We start from the raw sequence: 22852 nt of genomic DNA on the forward strand, positions 1-22852 counted from the left end.
TCCATCAAGACATTAGAGCTCGAGATCAGTTCACTAAAAAGTAATTAATGAGCATTCATGCGGAGATGGAAAAGCAGAAGCAACATTTATCGGATTTGTATACAGTGGTACAAGATACTGTTGTTACTACAAACTTACATTCAAAATTATTTGACCATTCCATAAACCTTCATCAGAGTAACGAACAGTTTAAACAAGAACTTGTATTATTAAAAGAACGTATTGATTTCCAAACTCAGCTTTACCACGATGAAGTACAAAGTGGGATGCAAGACCTGAGGGAAGGACGTATTCCGCTTGATTTCGTATCATACGATATCGTCCGTAGAATGCTGCAAAATGTCAGCGGAAATAAAATAGAAGATATCCAGCTGAATTTAGCATTCAACATGGGGATTGCGATACAGTTATATGTTGATCCCATAAAAATGGAGATCTGTTTTCTATTATCAATTCCCTTTGTCACTAAGGACAATATATTTCCGATGAAAAAAATTCATAATGTAGGCACCTGGAAAGACAATATTCATGTTAGGATTCAAACTCCTGACATTGTGGCGTACCAGCCTTGGAAGCCGGAATGGTTGTCTGTCCCTATTCTGGAGAATTGTGTAACGTTCCGGGACAACAATTTTCAATGCGAAGGTGATCCTTTTAATTATGACGCAACCAATGCGTTATGCGGTCTCGAATATGAGAAACATGGATCAGAGAAGTGCCAGGTGACCCTGTCAAAGATTGAGGCGGGACAGGTGAATGCAGTATTGATAAAAGATAAATGGCTGGTTAGCACACGCTTGCCAGATATGACTGTCTTTTCGAATGACCACGTAATGGTGAAAGTCATCGCCCTACCTTCTCATGTCTCCATTGTAAAAGTACCCCGTAATTCTAGGAATCATACACTATATCCTGTGGACATAAAGGATGTTGAAGGAGAAGTGGAAAGTATTGATGCCTTCCAAAATCAGGAGATCGCCATAAATCCAGATTAATTTTTTTTGCTAGATAATAAACCTAGTCATACCGTTCGTATGGTAATCCGGAAGGATAACGTCACCATGGACACGTTTCAGTATTAGTCAACGGACAATGAGATATTGTATACCTCCATCTGGGCATGGGGGCGAAATTATGTATGGGGTGTATTGTTTATTGTCATCCTGGGGTGGATGAGTATGTTGACTATCCAAATGATACGTTGGATAAGATTTATTAAAAAGACTGTGGCTAAGCTATGGTTAAAACATCACAAACAAAGCCTACGCTCCGTGAATCACGAAGAAAATATATGAGAAGCCCTTTTGAACATTCCAAATATATTCACACTTTTTGGAATATTTTGGAATGAAGGGGGATTTGTCGGGCATATTTATATCTGCATATTAAGGTCTGACAATATTAGAACCAAAATGGAGATTCACATTACCTTTAAGAGGCCAAACTCTGTTGGAATAAGCCAGAAAAAGGTCAGGATAAGTTTAACTGGTACGGAAAGTCACTGGCATGCAATGTATATTGTTTTAAAAGTTATTGCCAACAGATGTGGTATCTTAAAGAATATAATGGGTCTCATATAAACTGTTTTAAGTGCCAGGGTCAAGAGAGGTTATTGTTTAAGACACTGGTATGCAGCGTTATTCCATATAATCACCAGTATAAAGTAAATATTCACGTGTGATTGTATGTAATTTCATATATTTTAACCAATGATATATATAATGTTTGTATATTCATATCCAGTTTTTGATAATGTATCATTGTGTGTGTATGTATATACATATATATACACATACATATATTATATATATATATATATATATATATATATACACACACATACATACATACACACACACACTGCTGAAAAAAATAAAGGGAACACAAACATAACATCCTAGATCTGAATTAATTAAATATTCTTCTGAAATACTTTGTTCTTTACATAGTTGAATGTGCTGACAACAAAATCACACAAAAATAAAATAAAATGGAAATCTAATTTTTCAACCCATGGAGGTCTGGATTTGGAGTCACACTCAAAATTAAAGTGGAAAAACACACTATAGGCTGATCCAACTTTGATGTAATGTCCTTAAAACAAGTCAAAATGAGCCTCAGTAGTGTGTGTGGCCTCCACGTGCCTGTATGACCTCCCTACAACGCCCGTGCATGCTCCTGATGAGGTGGCGGACGGTCTCCTGAGGGATCTCCTCCCAGACCTGGACTAAAGCATCTGCCAACTCCTGGACAGTCTGTGGTGCAACGTGACGTTGGTGGATAGAGCGAGACATGATGTTCCAGATGTGCTCAATTGGATTCAGGTCTGGGGAACGGGCGGGCCAGTCCATAGCATCAATGCCTTAGTCTTGCAGAAACTGCTGACACACTCCAGCCACATGAGGTCTAGCATGGTCTTGCATTAGGAGGAACCCAGGGCCAACCGCACCAGCATATGGTCTCACAAGGGGTCTGAGGATCTCATCTCGGTACCTAATGGCAGTCAGGCTACCTCTGGCGAGCACATGGAGGGCTGTGCGGCCCTCCAAAGAAATGTCACCCCACACTATTACTGACCCAATGCCAAACCGGTCATGCTGGAGGATGTTGCAGGCAGCAGAACGTTCTCCACGACGTCTCCAGACTCTGTCACGTCTGTCACATGTGCTCAGTGTGAACCTGCTTTCATCTGTGAAGAGCACAGGGCGCCAGTGGCGAATTTGCTAATCTTGGGTGTTCTCTGGCAAATGCCAAACGTCCTGCACGGTGTTGGGCTGTAAGCACAACCCCCACCTGTGGACGTCGGGCCCTCATATCACCCTCATGGAGTCTGTTTCTGACCGTTTAAGCAGACACATGCACATTTGTGGCCTGCTGGAGGTCATTTTGCAGGGCTCTGGCAGTGCTCCTCCTGTTCCTCCTTGCACAAAGGCGGAGGTAGCGGTCCTGCTGCTGGGTTGTTGCCCTCCTACGGCCTCCTACACATCTCCTGATGTACTGGCCTGTCTCCTGGTAGCGCCTCCATGCTCTGGACACTACGCTGACAGACACAGCAAACCTTCTTGCCACAGCTCGCATTGATGTGCCATCCTGGATAAGCTGCACTACCTGAGCCACTTGTGTGGGTTGTAGACTCAGTCTCATGCTACCACTAGAGTGAAAGCACCGCCAGCATTCAAATTGACCCAAACAACAGCCAGGAAGCATAGGAACTGAGAAGTGGTCTGTTGTCACCACCTGCAGAACCACTCCTTTATTAGGGGTGTCTTGCTAATTGCCTATAATTTCCACCTGTTGTCTATCCCATTTGCACAACAGCATGTGAAATTGATTGTCACTCAGTGTTGCTTCCTAAGTGGACAGTTTGATTTCACAGAAGTGTGATTGACTTGGAGTTACATTGTGTTGTTTAAGTGTTCACTTTATTTTTTTGAGCAGTGTATTATATATATATATATATATATATATATATATATATATATATATATATATATATTATGCCACATATGTATCAATAAGAGTATATAAGCTGGTTTTCTACTAAGAGGATCTTCTTTTAGAGAAGAGCTCAGTCATCTTAGACGGCAATTAATTAGTCATTTGGATGACTAAGATACACAAACTGGGTAAAACTTTCTAAGGACTATTGTACTCTTATCTGCCCCATAAATTCAAGGATTAGGGAAACTTCTAATACCGCCAGTCGGTCTGAGCAAAGTGTCAGAAAGAGTACCTCCTTGGTTGATGTAATGGAAAAAGTTTAAGAAAGTCATGGGACCAGGTGCGATATATGTGCATTTGGCATTCCTGAACATTTAAATTTCATATATGAAACTGTGCCATCAAGTGGTAGATGGGCAGAAGTTTCTAAGGAATGCCAATTAAGTGACATCATCCCCATGATTAACATACGTCACACCCACCTTATCTAATTGGAAATCCCTAATCCAAGAGGGGATGGACATAGATAAGGATTAGAATATCTGATCCAGTTTTGAGATCGGGGGATCATCACTTCACACGTCAGAAACATACCACAGGACGTGACAGGTCACAGAACATCTTCACCACTTCCAGTCCTAAGAAAAAGCTCCCTACACCCCAAGGAATTCTTCCAGGGACACACCCGAGACTCGCACAAAGAAACTGACAGATCTAAATCCTGGAAAGCTGGGTCCCTTCTAAAAGCTCTTTATCCCAAAGCCAGGGGTAATGTATAATTTATTTCATTTGCAGTAATTATAAATCGCTCCAATTGGCATATAGTTGAGACCCCAATATTAGTGGGTCAATAGTGTTAAAACAATAATTTTATGGGATCTCTGATCGAATTTTATTATCCGTAGTTAGGCCAACGGGCGTATTTATAAGAAGTCTCTTACTGCCATATTCTTTGATTGAGCATAAGGGACTTTTCCGCAGATTCATTTCTATTGTTTTTTCGTTGCATGATAATGTTTTGATAACCAGTACACTAATTGGTAATTTGATTTAAAAAAAAAAAAAAGAGTAGCATTGTATTGTACTTGGTGTAGTAAATTAAGTGAGCCTGGCGTAAACGGTGGAGCACCATCTTGTGATCAATTTTGATATTGTCCTTGTATTAATTTGTATGCCATTTTTACTGTATTTGGAATAAATTATATTTTTTATATAATTAATTGCACCCTGTTTAATTAGCTGCACGAATTGACTTTAGATCTCATCAATAAAAGAACTGGCGTTTATATGTCCGCCAATAAAAAAATTTCATTTTTCATAAAAATATGAAATCATAATTTTTATGATTTCATATCTTATATGAAATAAATACTTGACACTACGTACTGGTGCCCAGAACTGGACTGCGTATTCCAGATGAGGCCGCACCAGCGCTTTGTAAAGTGGTAGTATTACATCCCTGCCCCGCGAGTCCATGCGTCGTTTAATGCATGACAATATCCTGGTAGCCTTAGAAGCAGCTGATTGACATTGTGTGCTGTAATTTAATCTACCATCCACAAGGATACCCAAATCCTCCTCTTTAAGTGACTCTCTCAGTGCTACATCACCTAGGACATATGAAGCACATAAAATATTACTACCAAGATGTATAACTTTACATTTGTCCACATTGAACCTCATTCGCCAAGATAATGCCCAATCACTCAGTGTTCAAGTCAGCTTCCCGACTCCAATCAGGCAATCAGAATAACTCCCTGGATCAACAACCCTTTTCCAGAAATCCAACTATAGCTTATAATATTATTACACTCCATAAATACACTGCTCAAAGAAATAAAGGGAACACTTAAACAACACAATTTAACTCCAAGTCAATCACACTTTTGTGAAATCAAACTGTCCACTTAGGAAGCAACTGAGTGACAATCAATTTCACATGCTGTTGTGCAAATGGGATAGACAACAGGTGGAAATTATAGGCAATTAGCAAGACACCCCCAATAAAGGAGTGGTTCTGCAGGTGGTGACCACAGACCTCTTCTCAGTTCCTATGCTTCCTGGCTGATGTTTTGGTCACTTTTGAATGCTGGCGGTGCTTTCACTCTAGTGGTAGCATGAGACTGAGTCTACAACCCACACAAGTGGCTCAGGTAGTGCAGCTTATCCAGGATGGCACATCAATGCGAGCTGTGGCAAGAAGGTTTGCTGTGTCTGTCAGCGTAGTGTCCAGAGCATGGAGGCGCTACCAGGAGACAGGCCAGTACATCAGGAGACATGGAGGAGGCCGTAGGAGGGCAACAACCCAGCAGCAGGACCGCTACCTCCGCCTTTGTGCAAGGAGGAACAGGAGGAGCACTGCCAGAGCCCTGCAAAATGACCTCCAGCAGGCCACAAATGTGCATGTGTCTGATCAAACGGTCAGAAACAGACTCCATGAGGGTGATATGAGGGCCTGACGTCCACAGGTGGGGGTTGTGCTTACAGCCCAACACCGTGCAGGACGTTTGGCATTTGCCAGAGAACACCAAGATTAGCAAATTCGCCACTGGCGCCCTGTGCTCTTCACAGATTAAAGCAGGTTCACACTGAGCACATGTGACAGACGTGACAGTCTTGAGACACCGTGGAGAACGTTCTGCTGCCTGCAACATCCTCTAGCATGACCGGTTTGGCATTGGGTCAGTAATGGTGTGGGGTGGCATTTCTTTGGAGGGCCGCTCAGCCCTCCATGTGCTCGCCAGAGGTAGCCTGACTGCCATTAGGTACCAAGATGAGATCCTCAGACCCCTTGTGAGACCATATGCTGGTGCGGTTGGCCCTGGGTTCCTCCTAATGCAAGACAATGCTAGACCTCATGTGGCTGGAGTGTGTCAGCAGTTCCTGCAAGACGAGGGCATTGATGCTATGGACTGGCCCGCCCGGTCCCCAGACCTGAATCCAATGGAGCACATCTGGGACATCATGTCTCGCTCTATCCACCAACGTCACGTTGCACCACAGACTGTCCAGGAGTTGGCAGATACTTTAGTCCAGGTCTGGGAGGAGATCCCTCAGGAGACCGTCCGCCACCTCATCAGGAGCATGCACAGGCATTGTAGGGAGGTCATACAGGCACGTAGAGGCCACACACATTTTGACTTGTTTTAAGGACATTACATCAAGGTTGGATCAGCCTGTAGTGTGTTTTTCCACTTTAATTTTGAGTGCGACTCCAAATCCAGACCTCCATGGGTTGAAAAATTTGATTTCCATTTTTTAATTTTTGTGTTATTTTGTTGTCAGCACATTCAACTATGTAAAGAACAAAGTATTTCAGAAGAATATTTAATTAATTCAGATCTAGGATGTGTTATTTTTGTGTTCCCTTTATTTTTTTGAGCAGTGTACATCCAGATCCTGCTTGAACTCTTAGTAAATTCACCATCACCACCGCCTTAGGCAGAGTTGCATAGTCTCACTGTTCTTACTGTAAAGAATCCTCTTCTACAAACCTTTATTTCTCCAGACTCTGAGGGTGTTCCCTCGTCATAGTCCTGGGGATAAATAGATGATGGGAGAGATCTCTGTAGTGACCCGATATATGTCTTTTCTAAAGTGAATAAACCAAATGTTGATATCTTTCTCGGTATTGCAGTCCACCCATTCCATTTATTTTAGTTGCCCTTCTCTGAACCCTCTCCAGCTCAGCTATGTCTGCCTTGTTCACAGGAGCCAAGAACTGTACACAGTACTCCATGTGTTTTCTGACTAGTGATTTGTAAAGTGGCAGGACTATGTTCTCATCACGGGCATCTATGCCCCCTTTGATGCAACCCATTATCTTATGGGCCTTAGCAGCAGCTGCCTGACACTAGTTTCTACAGCTTAGTTTGCTGTTCACAAAAATTCTTAAGTACTTTTCCATGTCAGTGTTACCCAGTGTTTTACCATTTAGTATGTACTGGTGACATGTATTTTCCTTCCCATGCACATAACCTTACATTTGTCAGTGTTAAACATCTGCCACTTATCTGCCCAAGCCTCTAATCTATCCAGATCCATCGGTAGCAGTATACTGTCCTCTTCCGTGTAAATTACTTTACACAGTGTAGGAAGGCGCAAGGGTCCGTCATTGATGGAAGGTATATGTCACCGAGATTCCTGGCCTCGGTGAGGTAAGAGCTGGTAATTTCATGTGTCAGCGGCAGCTAATGCTGGCTGACATGGTTTTGCTATTTAGTATGGCTGTAAGTCACTGAATAGTTGTCCTACTAAAACTTAACTTTTAGTTATTAGCATTTAAAATAAGTCCCACATAAGTGTATAGATGACTGCATATGTAAGATACAAGGGCTTATGCACATACTGGCACCGGGTATACAAACAGGAATAGAGAGCACGATTTGGACTAGATAGTCCCCACTCACGGTTTGATGATTTTTGTGTTATTGAGATAAATCGTACCACAGCAGGATGTTCGTGTTTGGGGTAGAAATGTCCACAGGAACGGTATAGATGGGTGTTCGCTGCAGATATCACAAAAAAGATGTTGTAAACGGCTCTTCTAATGCAGGACAGATGGGTGACTGGGAAGATAGTATCCCTAGCCGACTAGTGAGGCCCTGCCTACAAGCGGAGAGGTCTCCCGCCTAAATGCGGGAGAATCACCCCCAAGGGAGCGACCCCACTTATCGACGGCTATCCCTATTGTTCTGTCCCTGAAAGTAATTTTTCCCAGTGTCAGTGCAGCCAAAAAGAGTAATAGGATGGAGTAATCCCAACGCGTTTCCTCCGATGATAGTGGATGTGTATCACCGGATTCTTCAGGGGATATCAAAAGTAAAGATAGAGATAGATCATTGGCACGATAGCCGTCAGCCCAATAGCTCTTTGTCAATAATATCCAACTGGGTAATGCAGTCCAGAATGATATCTGCGACTGCCACCTTTATATACCAAACCTAATCAACATAATAGATTAACATAGGTACCTCATGATCTGTGATGTGCGGCGTGCGTTCCACCGTCGTCCATGCCGAAACCGGAAGTGCGTCATTGGTGTGGGCGCCGACCGTTAGCATTGGCTGCTGGTGGAACGCAGGCCAAAACCGGAAGTGCGTCGTTTGTTTAGACGCCGACCTCTATCATTGGCTGCTGGTGGAACGCAAGCCGAAGGTGGAACGCATGAGGAACCGGAAGTAGACAGACTGTGCCGAAAAATGTTATTAGTGAGCATTGGAACGCATGTTAATGCGTTCCACAGCGATCCAATCAGTGGGAATACCAAACAGAATATAGTTTTGGATATTAAAGCACATAATGAAGAGTAAACGCTGCCACTAGATACTGAGGCATTGCTGATATATTTCATAAACATTATTTGAAGTTATGGCACCGAGATGAAAAATCTATAATTGGTCTATCATAGTGGCATATACAAGGAGGGTTTTAATTGTTGGAATAGTGGTATGGGACGGCAAATGGATACATAAGGGAGGACCTGTTATTGTATATATTATAACTAATGATTAAGTCCTACCACCTAATACTAGTACCATTTGTATATAGATAATGAAATATAGACCTATTTCGGTCTGATATCATTTGTTTGGTCCGAATTTAATATTATATAATCATGATCACTTGAATAGAATATCACAGGTTTTCAAAAAGATACATATATATGTCCAACAAGGTACAGTAAAAATGATAACAAGGGATCACAGTAGATGATAGCAGCGGATGATAAATAATCATCCAGGGGGGGGGGGGGGAGGTAATAGTTTAATTGGATTAGGTAGTATGTCATCATTAGAAACCAGATAAAGACAAACTACCATATATTCAAATTACATTTAGATGAAACAACCAAAAGAGAGAATTTCATTCAGCCCAAGTGGGCTCACCGTTTTTAATCGGTAGGTCCATTCGGACTCTTTTTGTAAAATTCTCTTATTGAGATCGCCTCCTCTTGGCGATGGGCGAATTACCTCAACAACACAGAATTTTAAACACTTGGGATTGCCATCATGGAGGTCATGGATATGTCTAGAGAGGGTGGTATCTCTCTTATGTTTAATGTCTCCTAGATGGTCTCCAATTCTTCTTCTAAATTCCCGCTTAGTTTTACCGACATACTGAAGCTGACACAAACATGTACAGAGGTATACCACCCCACTAGTCTTGCAATTTGCAAAATACCGAATATTATATGTTTTATTGGTGGTATTGCTGGTGAAGTTTTTGGTCTGATGTATATAAGGACAAGCTATACAGGAGCCACACTTAAAGGTCCCCAAGGGTTTTCTATCTAACCAGGTGCCGGGTTTTTTAACTGCTGTATAATGGCTGTGAATGAATCTGTCACCTAGTGATCTACCCCTTCTATACGTTATGGCAGGTTTAGCTGGAAGTATATCACGTATATCTGGGTCCAATAGGAGCATATCCCAGTATTTCTGAAAGATATATCGGACTTCTTTGTTGCAGGTATCATAGGTACCGATTATACGGAAGATGGAGTTCGTATCTGTCTTTTTGGGTTTAGGTGATAAAAGGTCCATTCTATTTTGATTCAAAGCCGACCTGAACGCCCTTTGTAGGGGATAGTCAGGATAACCTCTTTGGTTAAACCTGGTCTTAAGGTCTTTTGCCTGACTAAAGAAATCCTTTTGTGTAGTGCAGTTTCTGCGAACTCGCAGATACTGTCCCTTTGGAATGCCGCATTTTAGGTTTTCTGGGTGATGGCTCTCCCACCTGAGCAGATTATTTGTTGCTGTTGGTTTTCTATAAGTTTTTGTGGTAATTGCGCCATTCCTCAGGGTGATATATAAATCCAGGAAGGCAAGACCTTGATTATACACTTCCGATGTGAAGTGCATGCCTATTTGATTTTTGTTCAGGTCGGCCAAGAAATCAGAGAATAGTCGTCTGGGGCCGCTCCAGAATATCAGAATGTCATCGATATAGCGGCCCCAGAAGACTATCCTCGACGTCCACGGACTTTCATCTGTAAATACCAAGGTATCCTCCCACCAGCCCAGGAACAAGTTAGCATAAGTGGGGGCACATGCGCTCCCCATTGCTGTGCCCCTGAGCTGGTGGAAGAACCTGGAGTCAAAAAGAAAGAAGTTATGTCTGAGAATAAAATCCAAAAGTTGAAGTACAAAGTCACTATGAGCACTATATTGTATACCGCGGCTCTTGAGGAAGTGATTAATGGCACACAGTCCCTTGTCGTGTGGAATGTTGCTGTACAAAGCCTCTACATCTATAGAGGCTATGAGAATATCATCGTCAAGTTGTATGCCATCTATCTTACCCAATAAATCCGAAGTATCCCTAATGTATGAAGGGAGTGCTGTAACATAATTTCTAAGGACCTTATCGACAAATACCTGCATTCTGGGTGAGGGAATTGATGCCTGCAACAATTGGGCGTCCTTTTAATGGGGTGAGTCCTTTATGGATCTTAGGGACAGTGTAAAATGTGGCAGTTTGGGGATGTGGTACGAGCATGAATTTGGCCTCATCCTTAGATATTTTATTCTTAAGAGCTTCAATAAGGATGATTTCCAGGTCCCTAGTGAAATTTTCTGTGGGATCAGCCTCAAGAATTTGATAACAATTTTTATCATTAAGAATGGTGTTACACATTTTTTTATATTCTTGATGATTCATGACCACTAGGTTTCCACCTTTATCAGATGGTTTCAAAATGATGTCATGATTTGATTGAATTTTCATCATGGCCTCTATTTGTTTTTTATCCAAATTGGAGCCGTTTTTGGGCTGTTTATAATCAAATTTTTCTAGTTCTTTACTCACTATGGTCAAGAATAAATCTATAGAGTTGCTCTCCATTGGGGGAGGGGGTTTTGTGCTTTTAGGTTTGAGGCTAGTGAAAGGGCCCTCACCTATTCTTCTTTGCCCTTCCGAGAGAAGGTCGGCCATAGTCTTAACCAAGGGGAGTATGGCTGTAAAGCCGATCCGGGACGGCTCTTACTTGGAGTAGCCAAAGTGCAGGGTGGGTGGCTGCTCCTCACGTTCCAGGCTGTGTCTTGGTTTGGGCTATAAAACACAGGCAGCACTGTCAGGTGGTAGGAACTTACTCCTCTCTGACAGTGAAGCTCTGTCAGTCTCTGTGTTGGGACCTGGGAGTTTGGGCCTGGTTAAAGGCCTGCTACCTTGTTGGCGTGAGAGCAGGTGGTTTTCTGCTATGTCCAAGGACTTCTGCATTGCTGCATGGTGTGAACAAACACCAGACTCAAAGTGACTGTTTTCCTTGAAACTGACTGTTTTGCTTATCCTTCTTAGTGAATAAACACCAAACTGTTTTAGTTAAAGACGTTGTCGTTGCCTCTATACTGCGTCCGCAAACCTGTCTACCAGAGCAAATCCCCACAACAGTTCAGTATCATCTGCAAAAATTATTATACTGTGCAAGCCTTCTACAAGATCAAATATATTGGAGAATAGGGCCCAATACTGTCCTTGTGGTACCCCACTAGTGACAGTGACCCAATCTGTGTGTACCATTAATAACCACCCTCTGTTTTCTATCACTGAGCCAGTTAGTTACCCACAGACATTTTTCTCCCAGTCAGAGCATTCTCATTTTATATACTAAACTTTTATGTGGTACAGTATCAAATGCTTTTGAGAAGTCGAGATATACATCCATTGATTCACCATGGTCAAGTCTAGACCTTAAAGAGGACCTTTCATCTGGCAAAACATTGTGAACTAAGTGTCAAGATCTGTACAGCGGCACCCAGGGATCTCACTGCACTTACTATTATCCCTGGGTGCCGCTCCGTTCTCCTGCTAGGCCCTCCAGTATGTTCGGTCACTTGGTTATAATAGGAGGAGACTGCCCTTGTTCTCCTAGGCGACTCCTTCTCCCAGGCTGTAGCACTGGCCAATCGCAGCGCAGAGCTCACAGCCTGGGAGAAAAAAACCTCCCAGGCTGTGAGCTCTGCACTGCGATTGGCCAGCGCTACAGCCTGGGAGAAGGAGACGCCGAGGAGAACAAGGGCAGTCATCTCCTACTATAACCAAGTCCCCTAAGTCTCCGCCTACTATAACCAAGTGACCGAACATACCGGAGGGCATAGCAGGAGAACAGAGCGGCGCCCAGGAATATTAGTAAGTGCAGTAAAAGATCCCTGGGCGTCGCTGTACAGATCATGACACTTAGTTCACAATGTTTGTAAATGGCACCCCATTTTGTTGGTGGTTATAGTAGTGGCTGTTTGCTTATTAGGCAAATACTTACCTGAATCAAGCATCCAGCGACGTCACCGGACTCTCCGCCTCCTTACCAGCGATGCCGGCATCTTCTCTTCCGGGTGTAGGGCTGACGTCATCGGCGCAGGCGCGCTGACGAAGGAGCAGCCAAGCTAGCATCCTTCTCTGAGCGCCTGCGCCGAATGAGGACAGATACGGTGCAGGATTTCAGCTGCAGACAGGGCCAGCGGAAGGAGGAGAGCGCTCGCTGGCCCTGTCAATCAAGTTTTTTTAGACCGAGGATGTGGTGGCTACCAGCAAGTAACCGCCCAACTTGCTGGTAGTGAAGAAATTTGCATATCACAAAAGTACTATTTTTAAAGAATTTAAAGCACAGTCAGAGATAAGAGGGGTATATATGGACTCTGCGTACATTAGCAATTATATTAAGTCCAATACTGAAAATTGCTGTTTGGGGGGTGACAGAAGCCCTTTAAAGAAAAAAAAAACCTGTAGTTTTCACACTGGCCACTAGGCCTAATATGCGCCAATTCTTGGTCTGCAGAGATCACTTTACTGCAGTTATCTCTATCACTATAGGCAAGTATAGAATGGCACATGTGTATAGATAACACAATAGGCATTTATCAAAGCTTACCTACTCCTTGCTTGTAAAATTAACTCTGCACAGAGCATGCCTATATAACTCTCCCATATCAGTCAATGAGGTCAGCTCATTGTGTGTAAGGCTCATGTGGAAGCAATTCTTTATAAAGACGCATTTACACGCGCTGAGCAGTAACAGTCAACTGATCGTTCAGTGGAGGAGAGAGCTGCATTTACATGCAACGATCACCTCCACAGTTTGAGAACAAGTGGTCGCAACTGCCATCACTCGTTCACAGAGCTGCATTGTTTCTGGGCAGCAGCCCCCATAATCATGTTCAGAAAACAGAATAATTTTTATTTTTTTTTATCAGAAAATAAAAACAGATCAGATAGCAAAACATTTTTTCTAGTTTTAACTGGCACAAATTTTTTTTTTGGAGAGACAGAAGTAGCTTGCTGTATTTTCCACAGCTCCAGCACCTTGGCCAAATATCGCCATTTGTCTCACACAGCTTTGAAAAACTACATCTGAATTACAATCTCTTCAGTCATCCATCAATAAGTAAATCCAGGGGCAATGCATTGCTTTGCATACATGTTCTGGCCTAATGTGCCAGGCTGTTTAAGCTTCACAAAACAAGAAGTTTCTAGGATGGCATGTAGATAAAAATAAAAATGTTTAACTATGAAAAGGCATTTTACACGAGACTAATTCCTACTATGAAAGAAATAGTCATATGCAAGTGTGCCCTTCAACCCATTATGTTGAAAATGCAGTCTAGTCTGCAAGCAGAATCTTACAGAACCAGAACTGTACAGATCAATATCCAGTTGGAAAAAAACAAAAAAACAACTCAGTGTAACCTGTCATTTATTCATTTTAATATCTACTCATTCTGGGAACAGAGGTCCATAGAGGTGATCCTATGAGTGATTGCAGATGGAGATAACTATCAGTCAGAGGGGCTGCCAATCGCTGATCAGCACTACCAAGCATATAAAGAGCAGGTATTTAAATGAATAACTGACATGTTATATTGAACTTTTCCTAACAAAACTACATATGAATCAATTCAGCCCCTCCTGCTCTATAACAAGTTGCCTGCAGATTGGACTGCATTTTAACGTGATAGGTTCGATTTAACGGGAATGTGTCACAAGTTTTATGCTGCTAACAGCTTGAGCGCATGCCAATGAGTCCCCATATTCATGAGCTCATGGATCTCCCTGTCCACCTGCTTCTGATGCCAGTTTTTTTTCCATATGAATAAGCACCAGGTGGGAGAACCATGAGCTCATGAATATGGGGAACCAGCATGTGCTCAAGCTGTCTAGCACAAGATTTTAGCATGTCCGGCTTCGACGAGTCAACTGCGCTTGCGTCAGCTCCCTGCGCACCACACTGGAACCAGAAAAGGGAGCCGGCGCATGCGCAGTTGACTCGTCAAAGCCGGTGCCAGTAGTCCGCACTTGTTCGCGCAGCCCGGCTTCTCTTCTGTCTTCATCTTTGCTGTGCACAGAAAAAGGACCTGTGGTGACGTCACTGCGCTCACCACATGGTCCGTCACATGGTCCATCACCGCGGTAAAAGGTTGTGTGATGGACCATGTGATGAGCGCAGTGACGTCATCAAAGGTCCTATTCCTACTGCACAGCAAAGATGAAGACAGAAGAGAAGCCGGGCTGCGCGAACAAGTGGATTAAGGTGAGTTAAAGAGGACCTTTCACCAATCCTGACATTGTGAACTAAGTATCATGACCTATACAGCGGCGCCCAGGGATATCACTGCACTTACTATTATCCCTGGGCGCCGATCCGTTCTCCCGTTATGTCCTCCGGTATGTTCGGGGACTTGGTTATAGTAGGCGGTGTCTGCCCTTGTTCTGTAGGCGTCTCCTTCTCCTAGGCTGTAGCACTGGCCAATCTTATCGCAGAGCTCACAGCCTGGGAGAAAAAAAACATCCCAGGCTGTGAGCTCTGCGCTGCGATTGGCCAGCGCTACAGCCTAGGAGAAGGAGACGCCCAGCAGAACAAGGGCAGACTCTGCCTACTATAACCAAGTCCCCGAACATACCGGAGGACATAACGGGAGAACGGAGCAGCGCCCAGGGATAATAGTAAGTGCAGTGAGATCCCTGGGCGCTGCTGTATATGTCATGATACTTAGTTCACAATGTCAGGATCGGTGAAAGGTACTCTAACTTATTTTTTATTTTATTTTTTTAACCCCTCCAGCCCTATTGTACTATGCATTCTGTATTAAGAATGCTATTATTTTCCCTTATAACCATGTTATAAGGGAAAATAATAAAAGCTACACAACACCGATCTCAAACCCGAACTTCTGTGAAGAAGTCCGGGTTCGGGTCTGGGTACCAAACATGCCGATTTTTCTCACGCGCGTCCAAAATGCATTACGATGTTTTGCACTTGCGCCGAAAAATCACGCATTTTCCCGCAACGCACCCGCATCTCATCCGGGCCAAAAACATGACGCTCGTGTGAGAGAGGCCTAAATCTCGCTATAGCGTTAATCCTGGTGACAGAATCCATTTAAGGCACTACATTAGCCAATTGCTAGGAAGACAATTGAAGACATACAGTATGTCTGTCAATGCAAAGCTCCACCGCAAACACTTACTTGGAAGAAATTCTCCCTTTGGGTCTCTTTGTTTTCTCCTTTGTTACAAGACATCTGTTAAAAATACAATAATGTTATTTAATGAACAAAAAACAAACAAAAAAAATATATAACACAAATCAACGTAACTTAAACATGTCAGCAAGCACATAATGTATATATCTAAATATTAGTCAATTTTAACTGGCATATTTAAATGCCAGGTCCTGGAGTTATTTCCCAATGCGAAACCCAGTACATGATATCGATATAGAACACATAGCAAACAATCACACTTTTTTTTGGGGCTTGAAAGCTATAGGATCAAGTATATAGTTGCTCTAAAAGGAAACCTGTCACCACGTACGGTAAATGCAATGTAAGCTAGTCACATCAGAGCGGAGCAGATTGACAGTTGTGGGAAAATATTCAGTAAAAACGTGTATTACATTAAATTCCTGCACATTCTGGACTTTGAAGTCAAAGAGGCAATTCTATCAGTGATTGGCAGTCTTACCTCTATAATTCTGCATATAGAGATACGGTAGCTGTCAATGAGGGATTGACAGCTTTCTCTACAGGTGAAACACGAAAAATTAAAATATCGTGCAAAAGTTCATTTATTTCAGTAATGCAACTTAAAAGGAATTGCATTAAGCTCCATTCACACGTCTGCAATTGTGCAGAATGGGTGCGGACCCATTCATTCTCTATGGGGCCGGAAGAGATGCGGAGAGCACACTGTGATCTCCACATTTCCAGATCGCGAACCCGATCTTCCGGTCCGCAGCTCCGCAAGAAAATAGAGCATGTCCTATTTTTGTCCGCAATTGGAGACAAAAATAGGCATTTCTATGGGGGTGTGATGCGGATCCGCAATACACTACGGACGTGTGAATGGACCCTTAATACAACTTAAAATTAGAATATTGTGAAAAGGTTCAATATTCTAGGCTCAAAGTGTCACACTCTAGTCAGCTAATTAATCCCTACCCCCTGAGCAAAGGGTACCTGAGATTGTGACTTTGGGGTTTCATAAGCTGTAAGCCATAATCATCCAAATTATAACAAATAAAGGCTTGAAATTTCTCGCTCATCACGAGTCTCTCATATATTCGTTTCACCTTTTAAGTTGCATTACTGAAATAAATGAACTTTGAACAATATTCAAATTCTTGGAGTTTCACCTGTATATACAGAATTATAGAGGTTTGGCTGTCAATCACTGATAGGTGATTTCAAAGCCAAAGAATGTGCAGGAATTAAAATAAAAAAATTACAGGTTATACCAAATCTTTTCCCACAAAACTATATATTAATCAGCTCAGTTACTCCTGCTCTATAACATGTTGCCTGTAGCGTAAAAACACTATGTTCAACATGAAGGGGATCCCTTTGACATTCACATACTACACTCTGTACTTTCATTTTAAGAAGCTAATATAGTGAACTGTAGGCATCAGAATTGATAAAGCATACTTTATGATAAAGCACTTACCGATATTCCTGTATGAAAACGTATAGGCCCCTTTCACACGAGCGAGTTTTCGGCGCGGGTGCAATGCGTGACGTGAACGCATAGCACCCGCACTGAATCTTGACCCATTCATTTCAATGGGTCTGTGTACATAAGCGTTGTTTTTCACGCATCAGTTCTGCATTGCGTGAAAATCGCAGCATGTTCTATATTCTGTGTTTTTCACGCAGCCCTGGCTCCATAGAAGTGAATGGGGCTGCGTGAAAAACACATTGCATCCACAGGCAAGTGCGGGTGCGATGCGTTTTTCACTGATGGTTGCTAAGAGATGTTGTTTGTAAACCTTCAGTTTATCACGCGCGTGAAAAACGCATCAAAACGCATTGCAACCGCGCAGAAAAAACGGAACTGAACGCAATCGCAGACAAAACTGACTTAACTTGCTTGCAAAATAGTGCGAGTTTCACTGAACGCACCCTGAACGCATCTGGACCTAATCCGTCACGCTCGTGTGAAAGAGGCCATAAAGTTAAAATGTAACAAGCAACCAAGAGGAAGAAATGGCGACAACCAACTATATGAAATGTTTCAGAAAGCAGGCTTTACAAAATCTAACCTTTTTTATAGTGATGGCATCCATCTCAAGCAAACTAAATAATATAGACAAAGAACTGTACAGTAAAATGGGGCCAAATTGTTTCTTTTGTGGTTCAAAGATTAAAGGCTATGTACACCTTTGGGGGCATTTTTTTAAAAATTGTTCCATTATATTCTTTGAGTAAAAAAAAAAAAAAAAAAAAAAAAAACTGAATTAGACTTACCGGTAATTCAGTTTCCATGAATCCACCACCATGACGGCACACGAGAGAGTGACCTCTGACCTCTGTAGGGGCAGGAACAGAAAGTTAAATTGATCCCTCCCACCATCATACACCAGTGAGTTCCAGATTACAGTGCTCCCACCCACTATAAGATTAACATGCATTTTATTTTCTTGGTATTTCCTCATACCAATATAATTTTATATATTTTTTTATTATTATTTCAAATTTTTTTTGGGTGGGATATTGTGCAGTCATGGTGGATTAATGGAAACCGAATTACCGATAAGTCTAGTTCCGGTTTTCCATTTCACCACCATGACGCCACACATGAGAGAACTACCAGATTACTAACATTAAGGGAGGGCTATGGCTTGTAAAACTTTCCTTCCGAAAGAGAGATCCGAGTATCTGGATAAGTCCAATCTATAGTGTCTTACAAAAGTATTCATACTAGACCATGTGGCTGCTCTGCATATTTGTTCCAGAGAAGCCCCTGCTCTTTCTGCATATGATGAGGAAATTGCCCTGGTAGAATGGGCTTTAATTCCTACAGGGCAACTAATACCCTGAATTTTGTAACAATCTGAAATAGTTAGTCTAATCCATCTAGCGATGGTTGCTTTTGATACTGCTTTGCCCTTATTTTTCCCTCGGAATTGGATAAGTAAATTATCCACTTGGTGTAAATCCTTGGTGTTTTCCAGGTATCTGAGGACAGTTCTTCTGACATCCAGGGAGTGGAATTGCTCCTCCCCAGGATTTTTGGGGTTTGTACAGAAGAAAGGTAATACTATTTCTTGGTTTCTGTGGAAAATCAGTTACTACTTTGGGTAAAAACCCTGAATCTAGTCTGAGGGATATCCTGTCTTCTTGTATAGTGAGGTATGGTTCACAAATTGAAAGGGCCTGGGTTTCGCTTAACCTCTTAGCTGATGATATGGCTATCAGAAAAGCTGTTTTCTGTGAAAGGTTCTTTAAAGAGATGTCTTCCAATGGTTCAAATGGAGCCCCTGTAAGTCCTTTAACCGTATTTAAGTCCCAGGAAGGCATCCGGGGTCTGATTGAAGGTCTTAGTCTAGATGCAGATCTAATCTCCTGATCCATCTATGACTGGCCAGTTCAATGTCAAAGATGGCACTTAGGGCTTAAATCTGAACCTTCAGGGTAGATGGTCTGAGGCCCAGTTCTAGACCCTTTTGAAGAAAGTCTAGGATCTTCTGGATATTGGGCTCTGAGTGGTTAGGCGTGTCCTCTCCAGATACAGAATTCTTTCCATATTTTGAGGTAAATAGCAGCAGTTAATTTCTTTCTACTTGCCTTGAGAGTAGATATTACCATCTCAGAAAGGCCTTTACGTCTTAGGATGTCGGATTCAGTATCCATGCTGTTAGCCTGAAGAGCTCCGGATGTGGATTTGAGACCGGGCCCTGGACCAAGGTATCCTTCCTGAGTTAATGGTTCCTGTGGCAATAGTTTCATTAGTATGGAGAACCAACTTCTCTTGGGCCAGAATGGGGTTATTAAGATTAGTTTTGAAGACTCTTGCATGGCTTTCTGTAAAACCCTGGGTATTAGCTGGAATGGAGGAAAGGCATAAGCGAGGTCTCAATTCCAGTTTTGGGAAAACGCATCTATTGCCCAAGGATTGTCCCTTGGGTTCAGGGAGCAAAATAATGGGACTTGAATTTAGTTTGGATGCAAATAGGTCTATAGATGACAGACCCCACTTTTCTACCAACAGGTTGAATATCTCTCTGTTTAACCCCTTAAGGACCTAGGACGTACCGGTACGCCCTATTTCCCGAGTCCTTAAGGACCCAGGACGTACCGGTACGTCCTGACTTAAAATCTGTATTCCGGCGCCCCAGGGGTTAATTGGAACGGGATTTCGGCTGAAATCATTCAGCCGGCATCCCGTAACAATGCAGGGGGGGGGGGGGGGGTCATTTGACCCCCCCGTATCAGCGATCGCAGCAAACCGCAGGTCAATTCAGACCTGCGGTTTGCTGTGCTTTTTGCAGTTTCTGATCGCCGCGGTCCCTGACCGCGGGGATAAGAAACTTTAGAGTGGCTAAAATAAATATTTTTGTCGCAGGCGGTGGGGGCGTTGCGGGAGGCGGGCGGTGCGGCAGGCGGGATCGCGATCCCCCGCCCGCCTCCCCATGAACGATCGTTGGCTTCTAGTGGGTATACCAGGGTGCCAGCACATTGCTGGCACCCTGGTATAAACGGCTGACATCTGTGAAGATGTCAGCCGTTTAACCCTTTCCATACCGCGGTCCGTACGGACCGCTGTATGGAAAAAGTTAACTGTCATCGGTCAGGGAGCTCCCTCCCTCTCCATCGGGGGGCTGCTGTGCCTTTGCAGCCCCCCGATGGAGAGGGAGAGAGCCCCCAGAGAGCCCCCCTCAGCCCCGTGCTTACCCTTCCCCGTCTGCGAAGTTCTGAGCAGACGGGGAGGGTTCCCATGGCAACAGGACGCCTGCTCAGGCGTTCTGCTGTCCATGGTGCTGAACAGATCTATGCTAAAAGCACAGATCTGTTCAGTGTAAGTAAAATACAGTACAGAACAATATATATTGTTCTGTACTGTATTATACAGACACCAGACCCACTGGATCTTCAAGAACCAAGTGGGTCTGGGTCACAAAAATGTAAAAAAAAGTGAAAAAAGTTAAGATAAAAAAAAAAACATTTATCACTGAATAAAAATAAAAAAAATAAAATACACTACACATATTAGGTATCGCCGCGTCCGTAACGACCTGATCTATAAAATGGTCATGTTACTTTCCCCGCACGGTGAACGCCATAAAAATAAAAAAATAAAAACTATGAGAAAATTGAAATTTTGCCCACCTTACTTCCCAAAAAAGGTAATAAAAGTGATCAAAAAAGTCGCATGTACGCCAAAATAGTACCAATCAAACAGTCATCTCATCCCGCAAAAAATGAGACCCTACTCAAGATAATCGCCCAAAAGCTGAAAAAACTATGGCTCTTAGACTATGGAGACACTAAAACATGATTTTTTTTTTTTCAAAAATGATCTCATTGTGTAAAACTTACATAAATAAAAAAAAAAGTATACATATTAGGTATCGCCGCGTCCGTATCGACCGGCTCTATAAAAATATCACATGACCTAACCCCTCAGATGACCACCGTAAAAAAATAAAAATAAAAACAGTGTAAAAAAAGCCATTTTTTGCCATCTTACGTCACAAAAAGTGTAATAGCAAGCGATCAAAAAGTCATATGCACCCCAAAATAGTGCCAATCAAACCGTCATCTCATCCCGCAAAAAATGAGACCCTACTCAAGATAATCGCCTAAAAACTGAAAAAACTATGGCTCTTAGAATATGGAGACACTAAAACATTTTTTTGGTTTTAAAAATGAAGTTATTGTATAAAACTTACATAAATAAAAAAAAAATTTATACATATTAGGTATCGCCGCGTCCGCGACAACCTGCTCTATAAAAATACCACATGATCTAACCTGTCAGATGAATGTTGTAAATAACAAAAAAAAAACGTGCCAAAAAAGCTATTTCTTGTTACCTTGCTGCACAAAAAGTGTAATATAGAGCAACCAAAAATCATATGTACCCTAAACTAGTACCAACAAAACTGCCACCCTATCCCGTAGTTTCTAAAATGGAGTCACTTTTTTGGAGTTTTTACTCTAGGGGTGCATCAGGGGGGCTTCAAATGGGACATGGTGTCAAAAAAAACAGTCCAGCAAAACCTGCCTTCCAAAAACCGTATGGAATTCCTTTCCTTCTGCACCCTGCCGTGTGCCCGTACAGCAGTTTACGACCACATATGGGGTGTTTCTGTAAACTACAGAATAAGGGCCATAAATATTGAGTTTTGTTTGGCTGTTAACCCTTGCTTTGTAACTGGAAAAAAAAATATTAAAATGGAAAATCTGCCAAAAATGTGAAATTTTGAAATTGTGTCTCTATTTTCCATTAAATCTTGTGCAACACCTAAAGGGTTAACAAAGTTATCTAGGGGTGCATCAGGGGGGCTTCAAATGGGACATGGTGTCAAAAAACCAGTCCAGCAAAATCTGGCTTCCAAAAACCAAACCGCGCACCTTTCACTCTACGCCCTACTGTGTGCCCGTACAGTAGTTTACGGCCACATATGGGGTGTTTCTGTAAACGGCAGAGTCAGGGCAATAAAGATACAATCTTGTTTGGCTGTTAACCCTTGCTTTGTTAGTGGAAAAAATGGGTTAAAATTGAAAATTAGGCAAAAAAATGAAATTCTCAAATTTCATCCCCATTTGCCAATAACTCTTGTGCAACACCTTAAGGGTTAACGACTTATGTAAAATCAGTTTTGAATACCTTGAGGGGTGTAGTTTCTTAGATGGGGTCACTTTTAGGGAGTTTCTCCTCTAGAGGTGCATCAGGGGGCTTCAAATGGGACATGGTGTCAAAAAACCAGTCCATAAAAATCAGCCTTCCAAAAACCAAACGGCGCACCTTTCACTCTACGCCCCGCTGTGTGGCCGTACAGTAGTTTACGGTCACATATTGGGTGTTTCTGTAAACGGCAGAGTCAGGGCAATAAAGATACAATCTTGTTTGGCTGTTAACCCTTGCTTTGTTAGTGGAAAAAATGGGTTAAAATGAAAAATTTGACAAAAATATG

The 22852-nt window shown here is 42.5% G+C and overlaps 1 protein-coding gene across 4 annotated transcripts in view; it reads right to left on the bottom strand.

Moving 5' to 3' along the window:
* The window catches only part of CHKA (choline kinase alpha), a 292703-nt gene that overhangs the window by 201321 nt on the left and 68530 nt on the right, over window positions 1-22852 (bottom strand). For 3 of the 4 annotated variants that reach the window (XM_040410247.1, XM_040410243.1, XM_040410245.1), the window contains one exon: window positions 15903-15956. The exons of the other annotated variant lie outside the window; for it this stretch is intronic. In XM_040410247.1, the coding sequence (XP_040266181.1) occupies window positions 15903-15956 (54 nt within the window). The remainder of the gene's footprint in view (window positions 1-15902; window positions 15957-22852) is intronic. 4 annotated transcript variants of the gene reach the window in all.

The sequence above is a fragment of the Bufo bufo genome, chromosome 10, assembly GCF_905171765.1.
Source record: "Bufo bufo chromosome 10, aBufBuf1.1, whole genome shotgun sequence".
Classification (NCBI taxonomy): domain Eukaryota; kingdom Metazoa; phylum Chordata; class Amphibia; order Anura; family Bufonidae; genus Bufo; species Bufo bufo.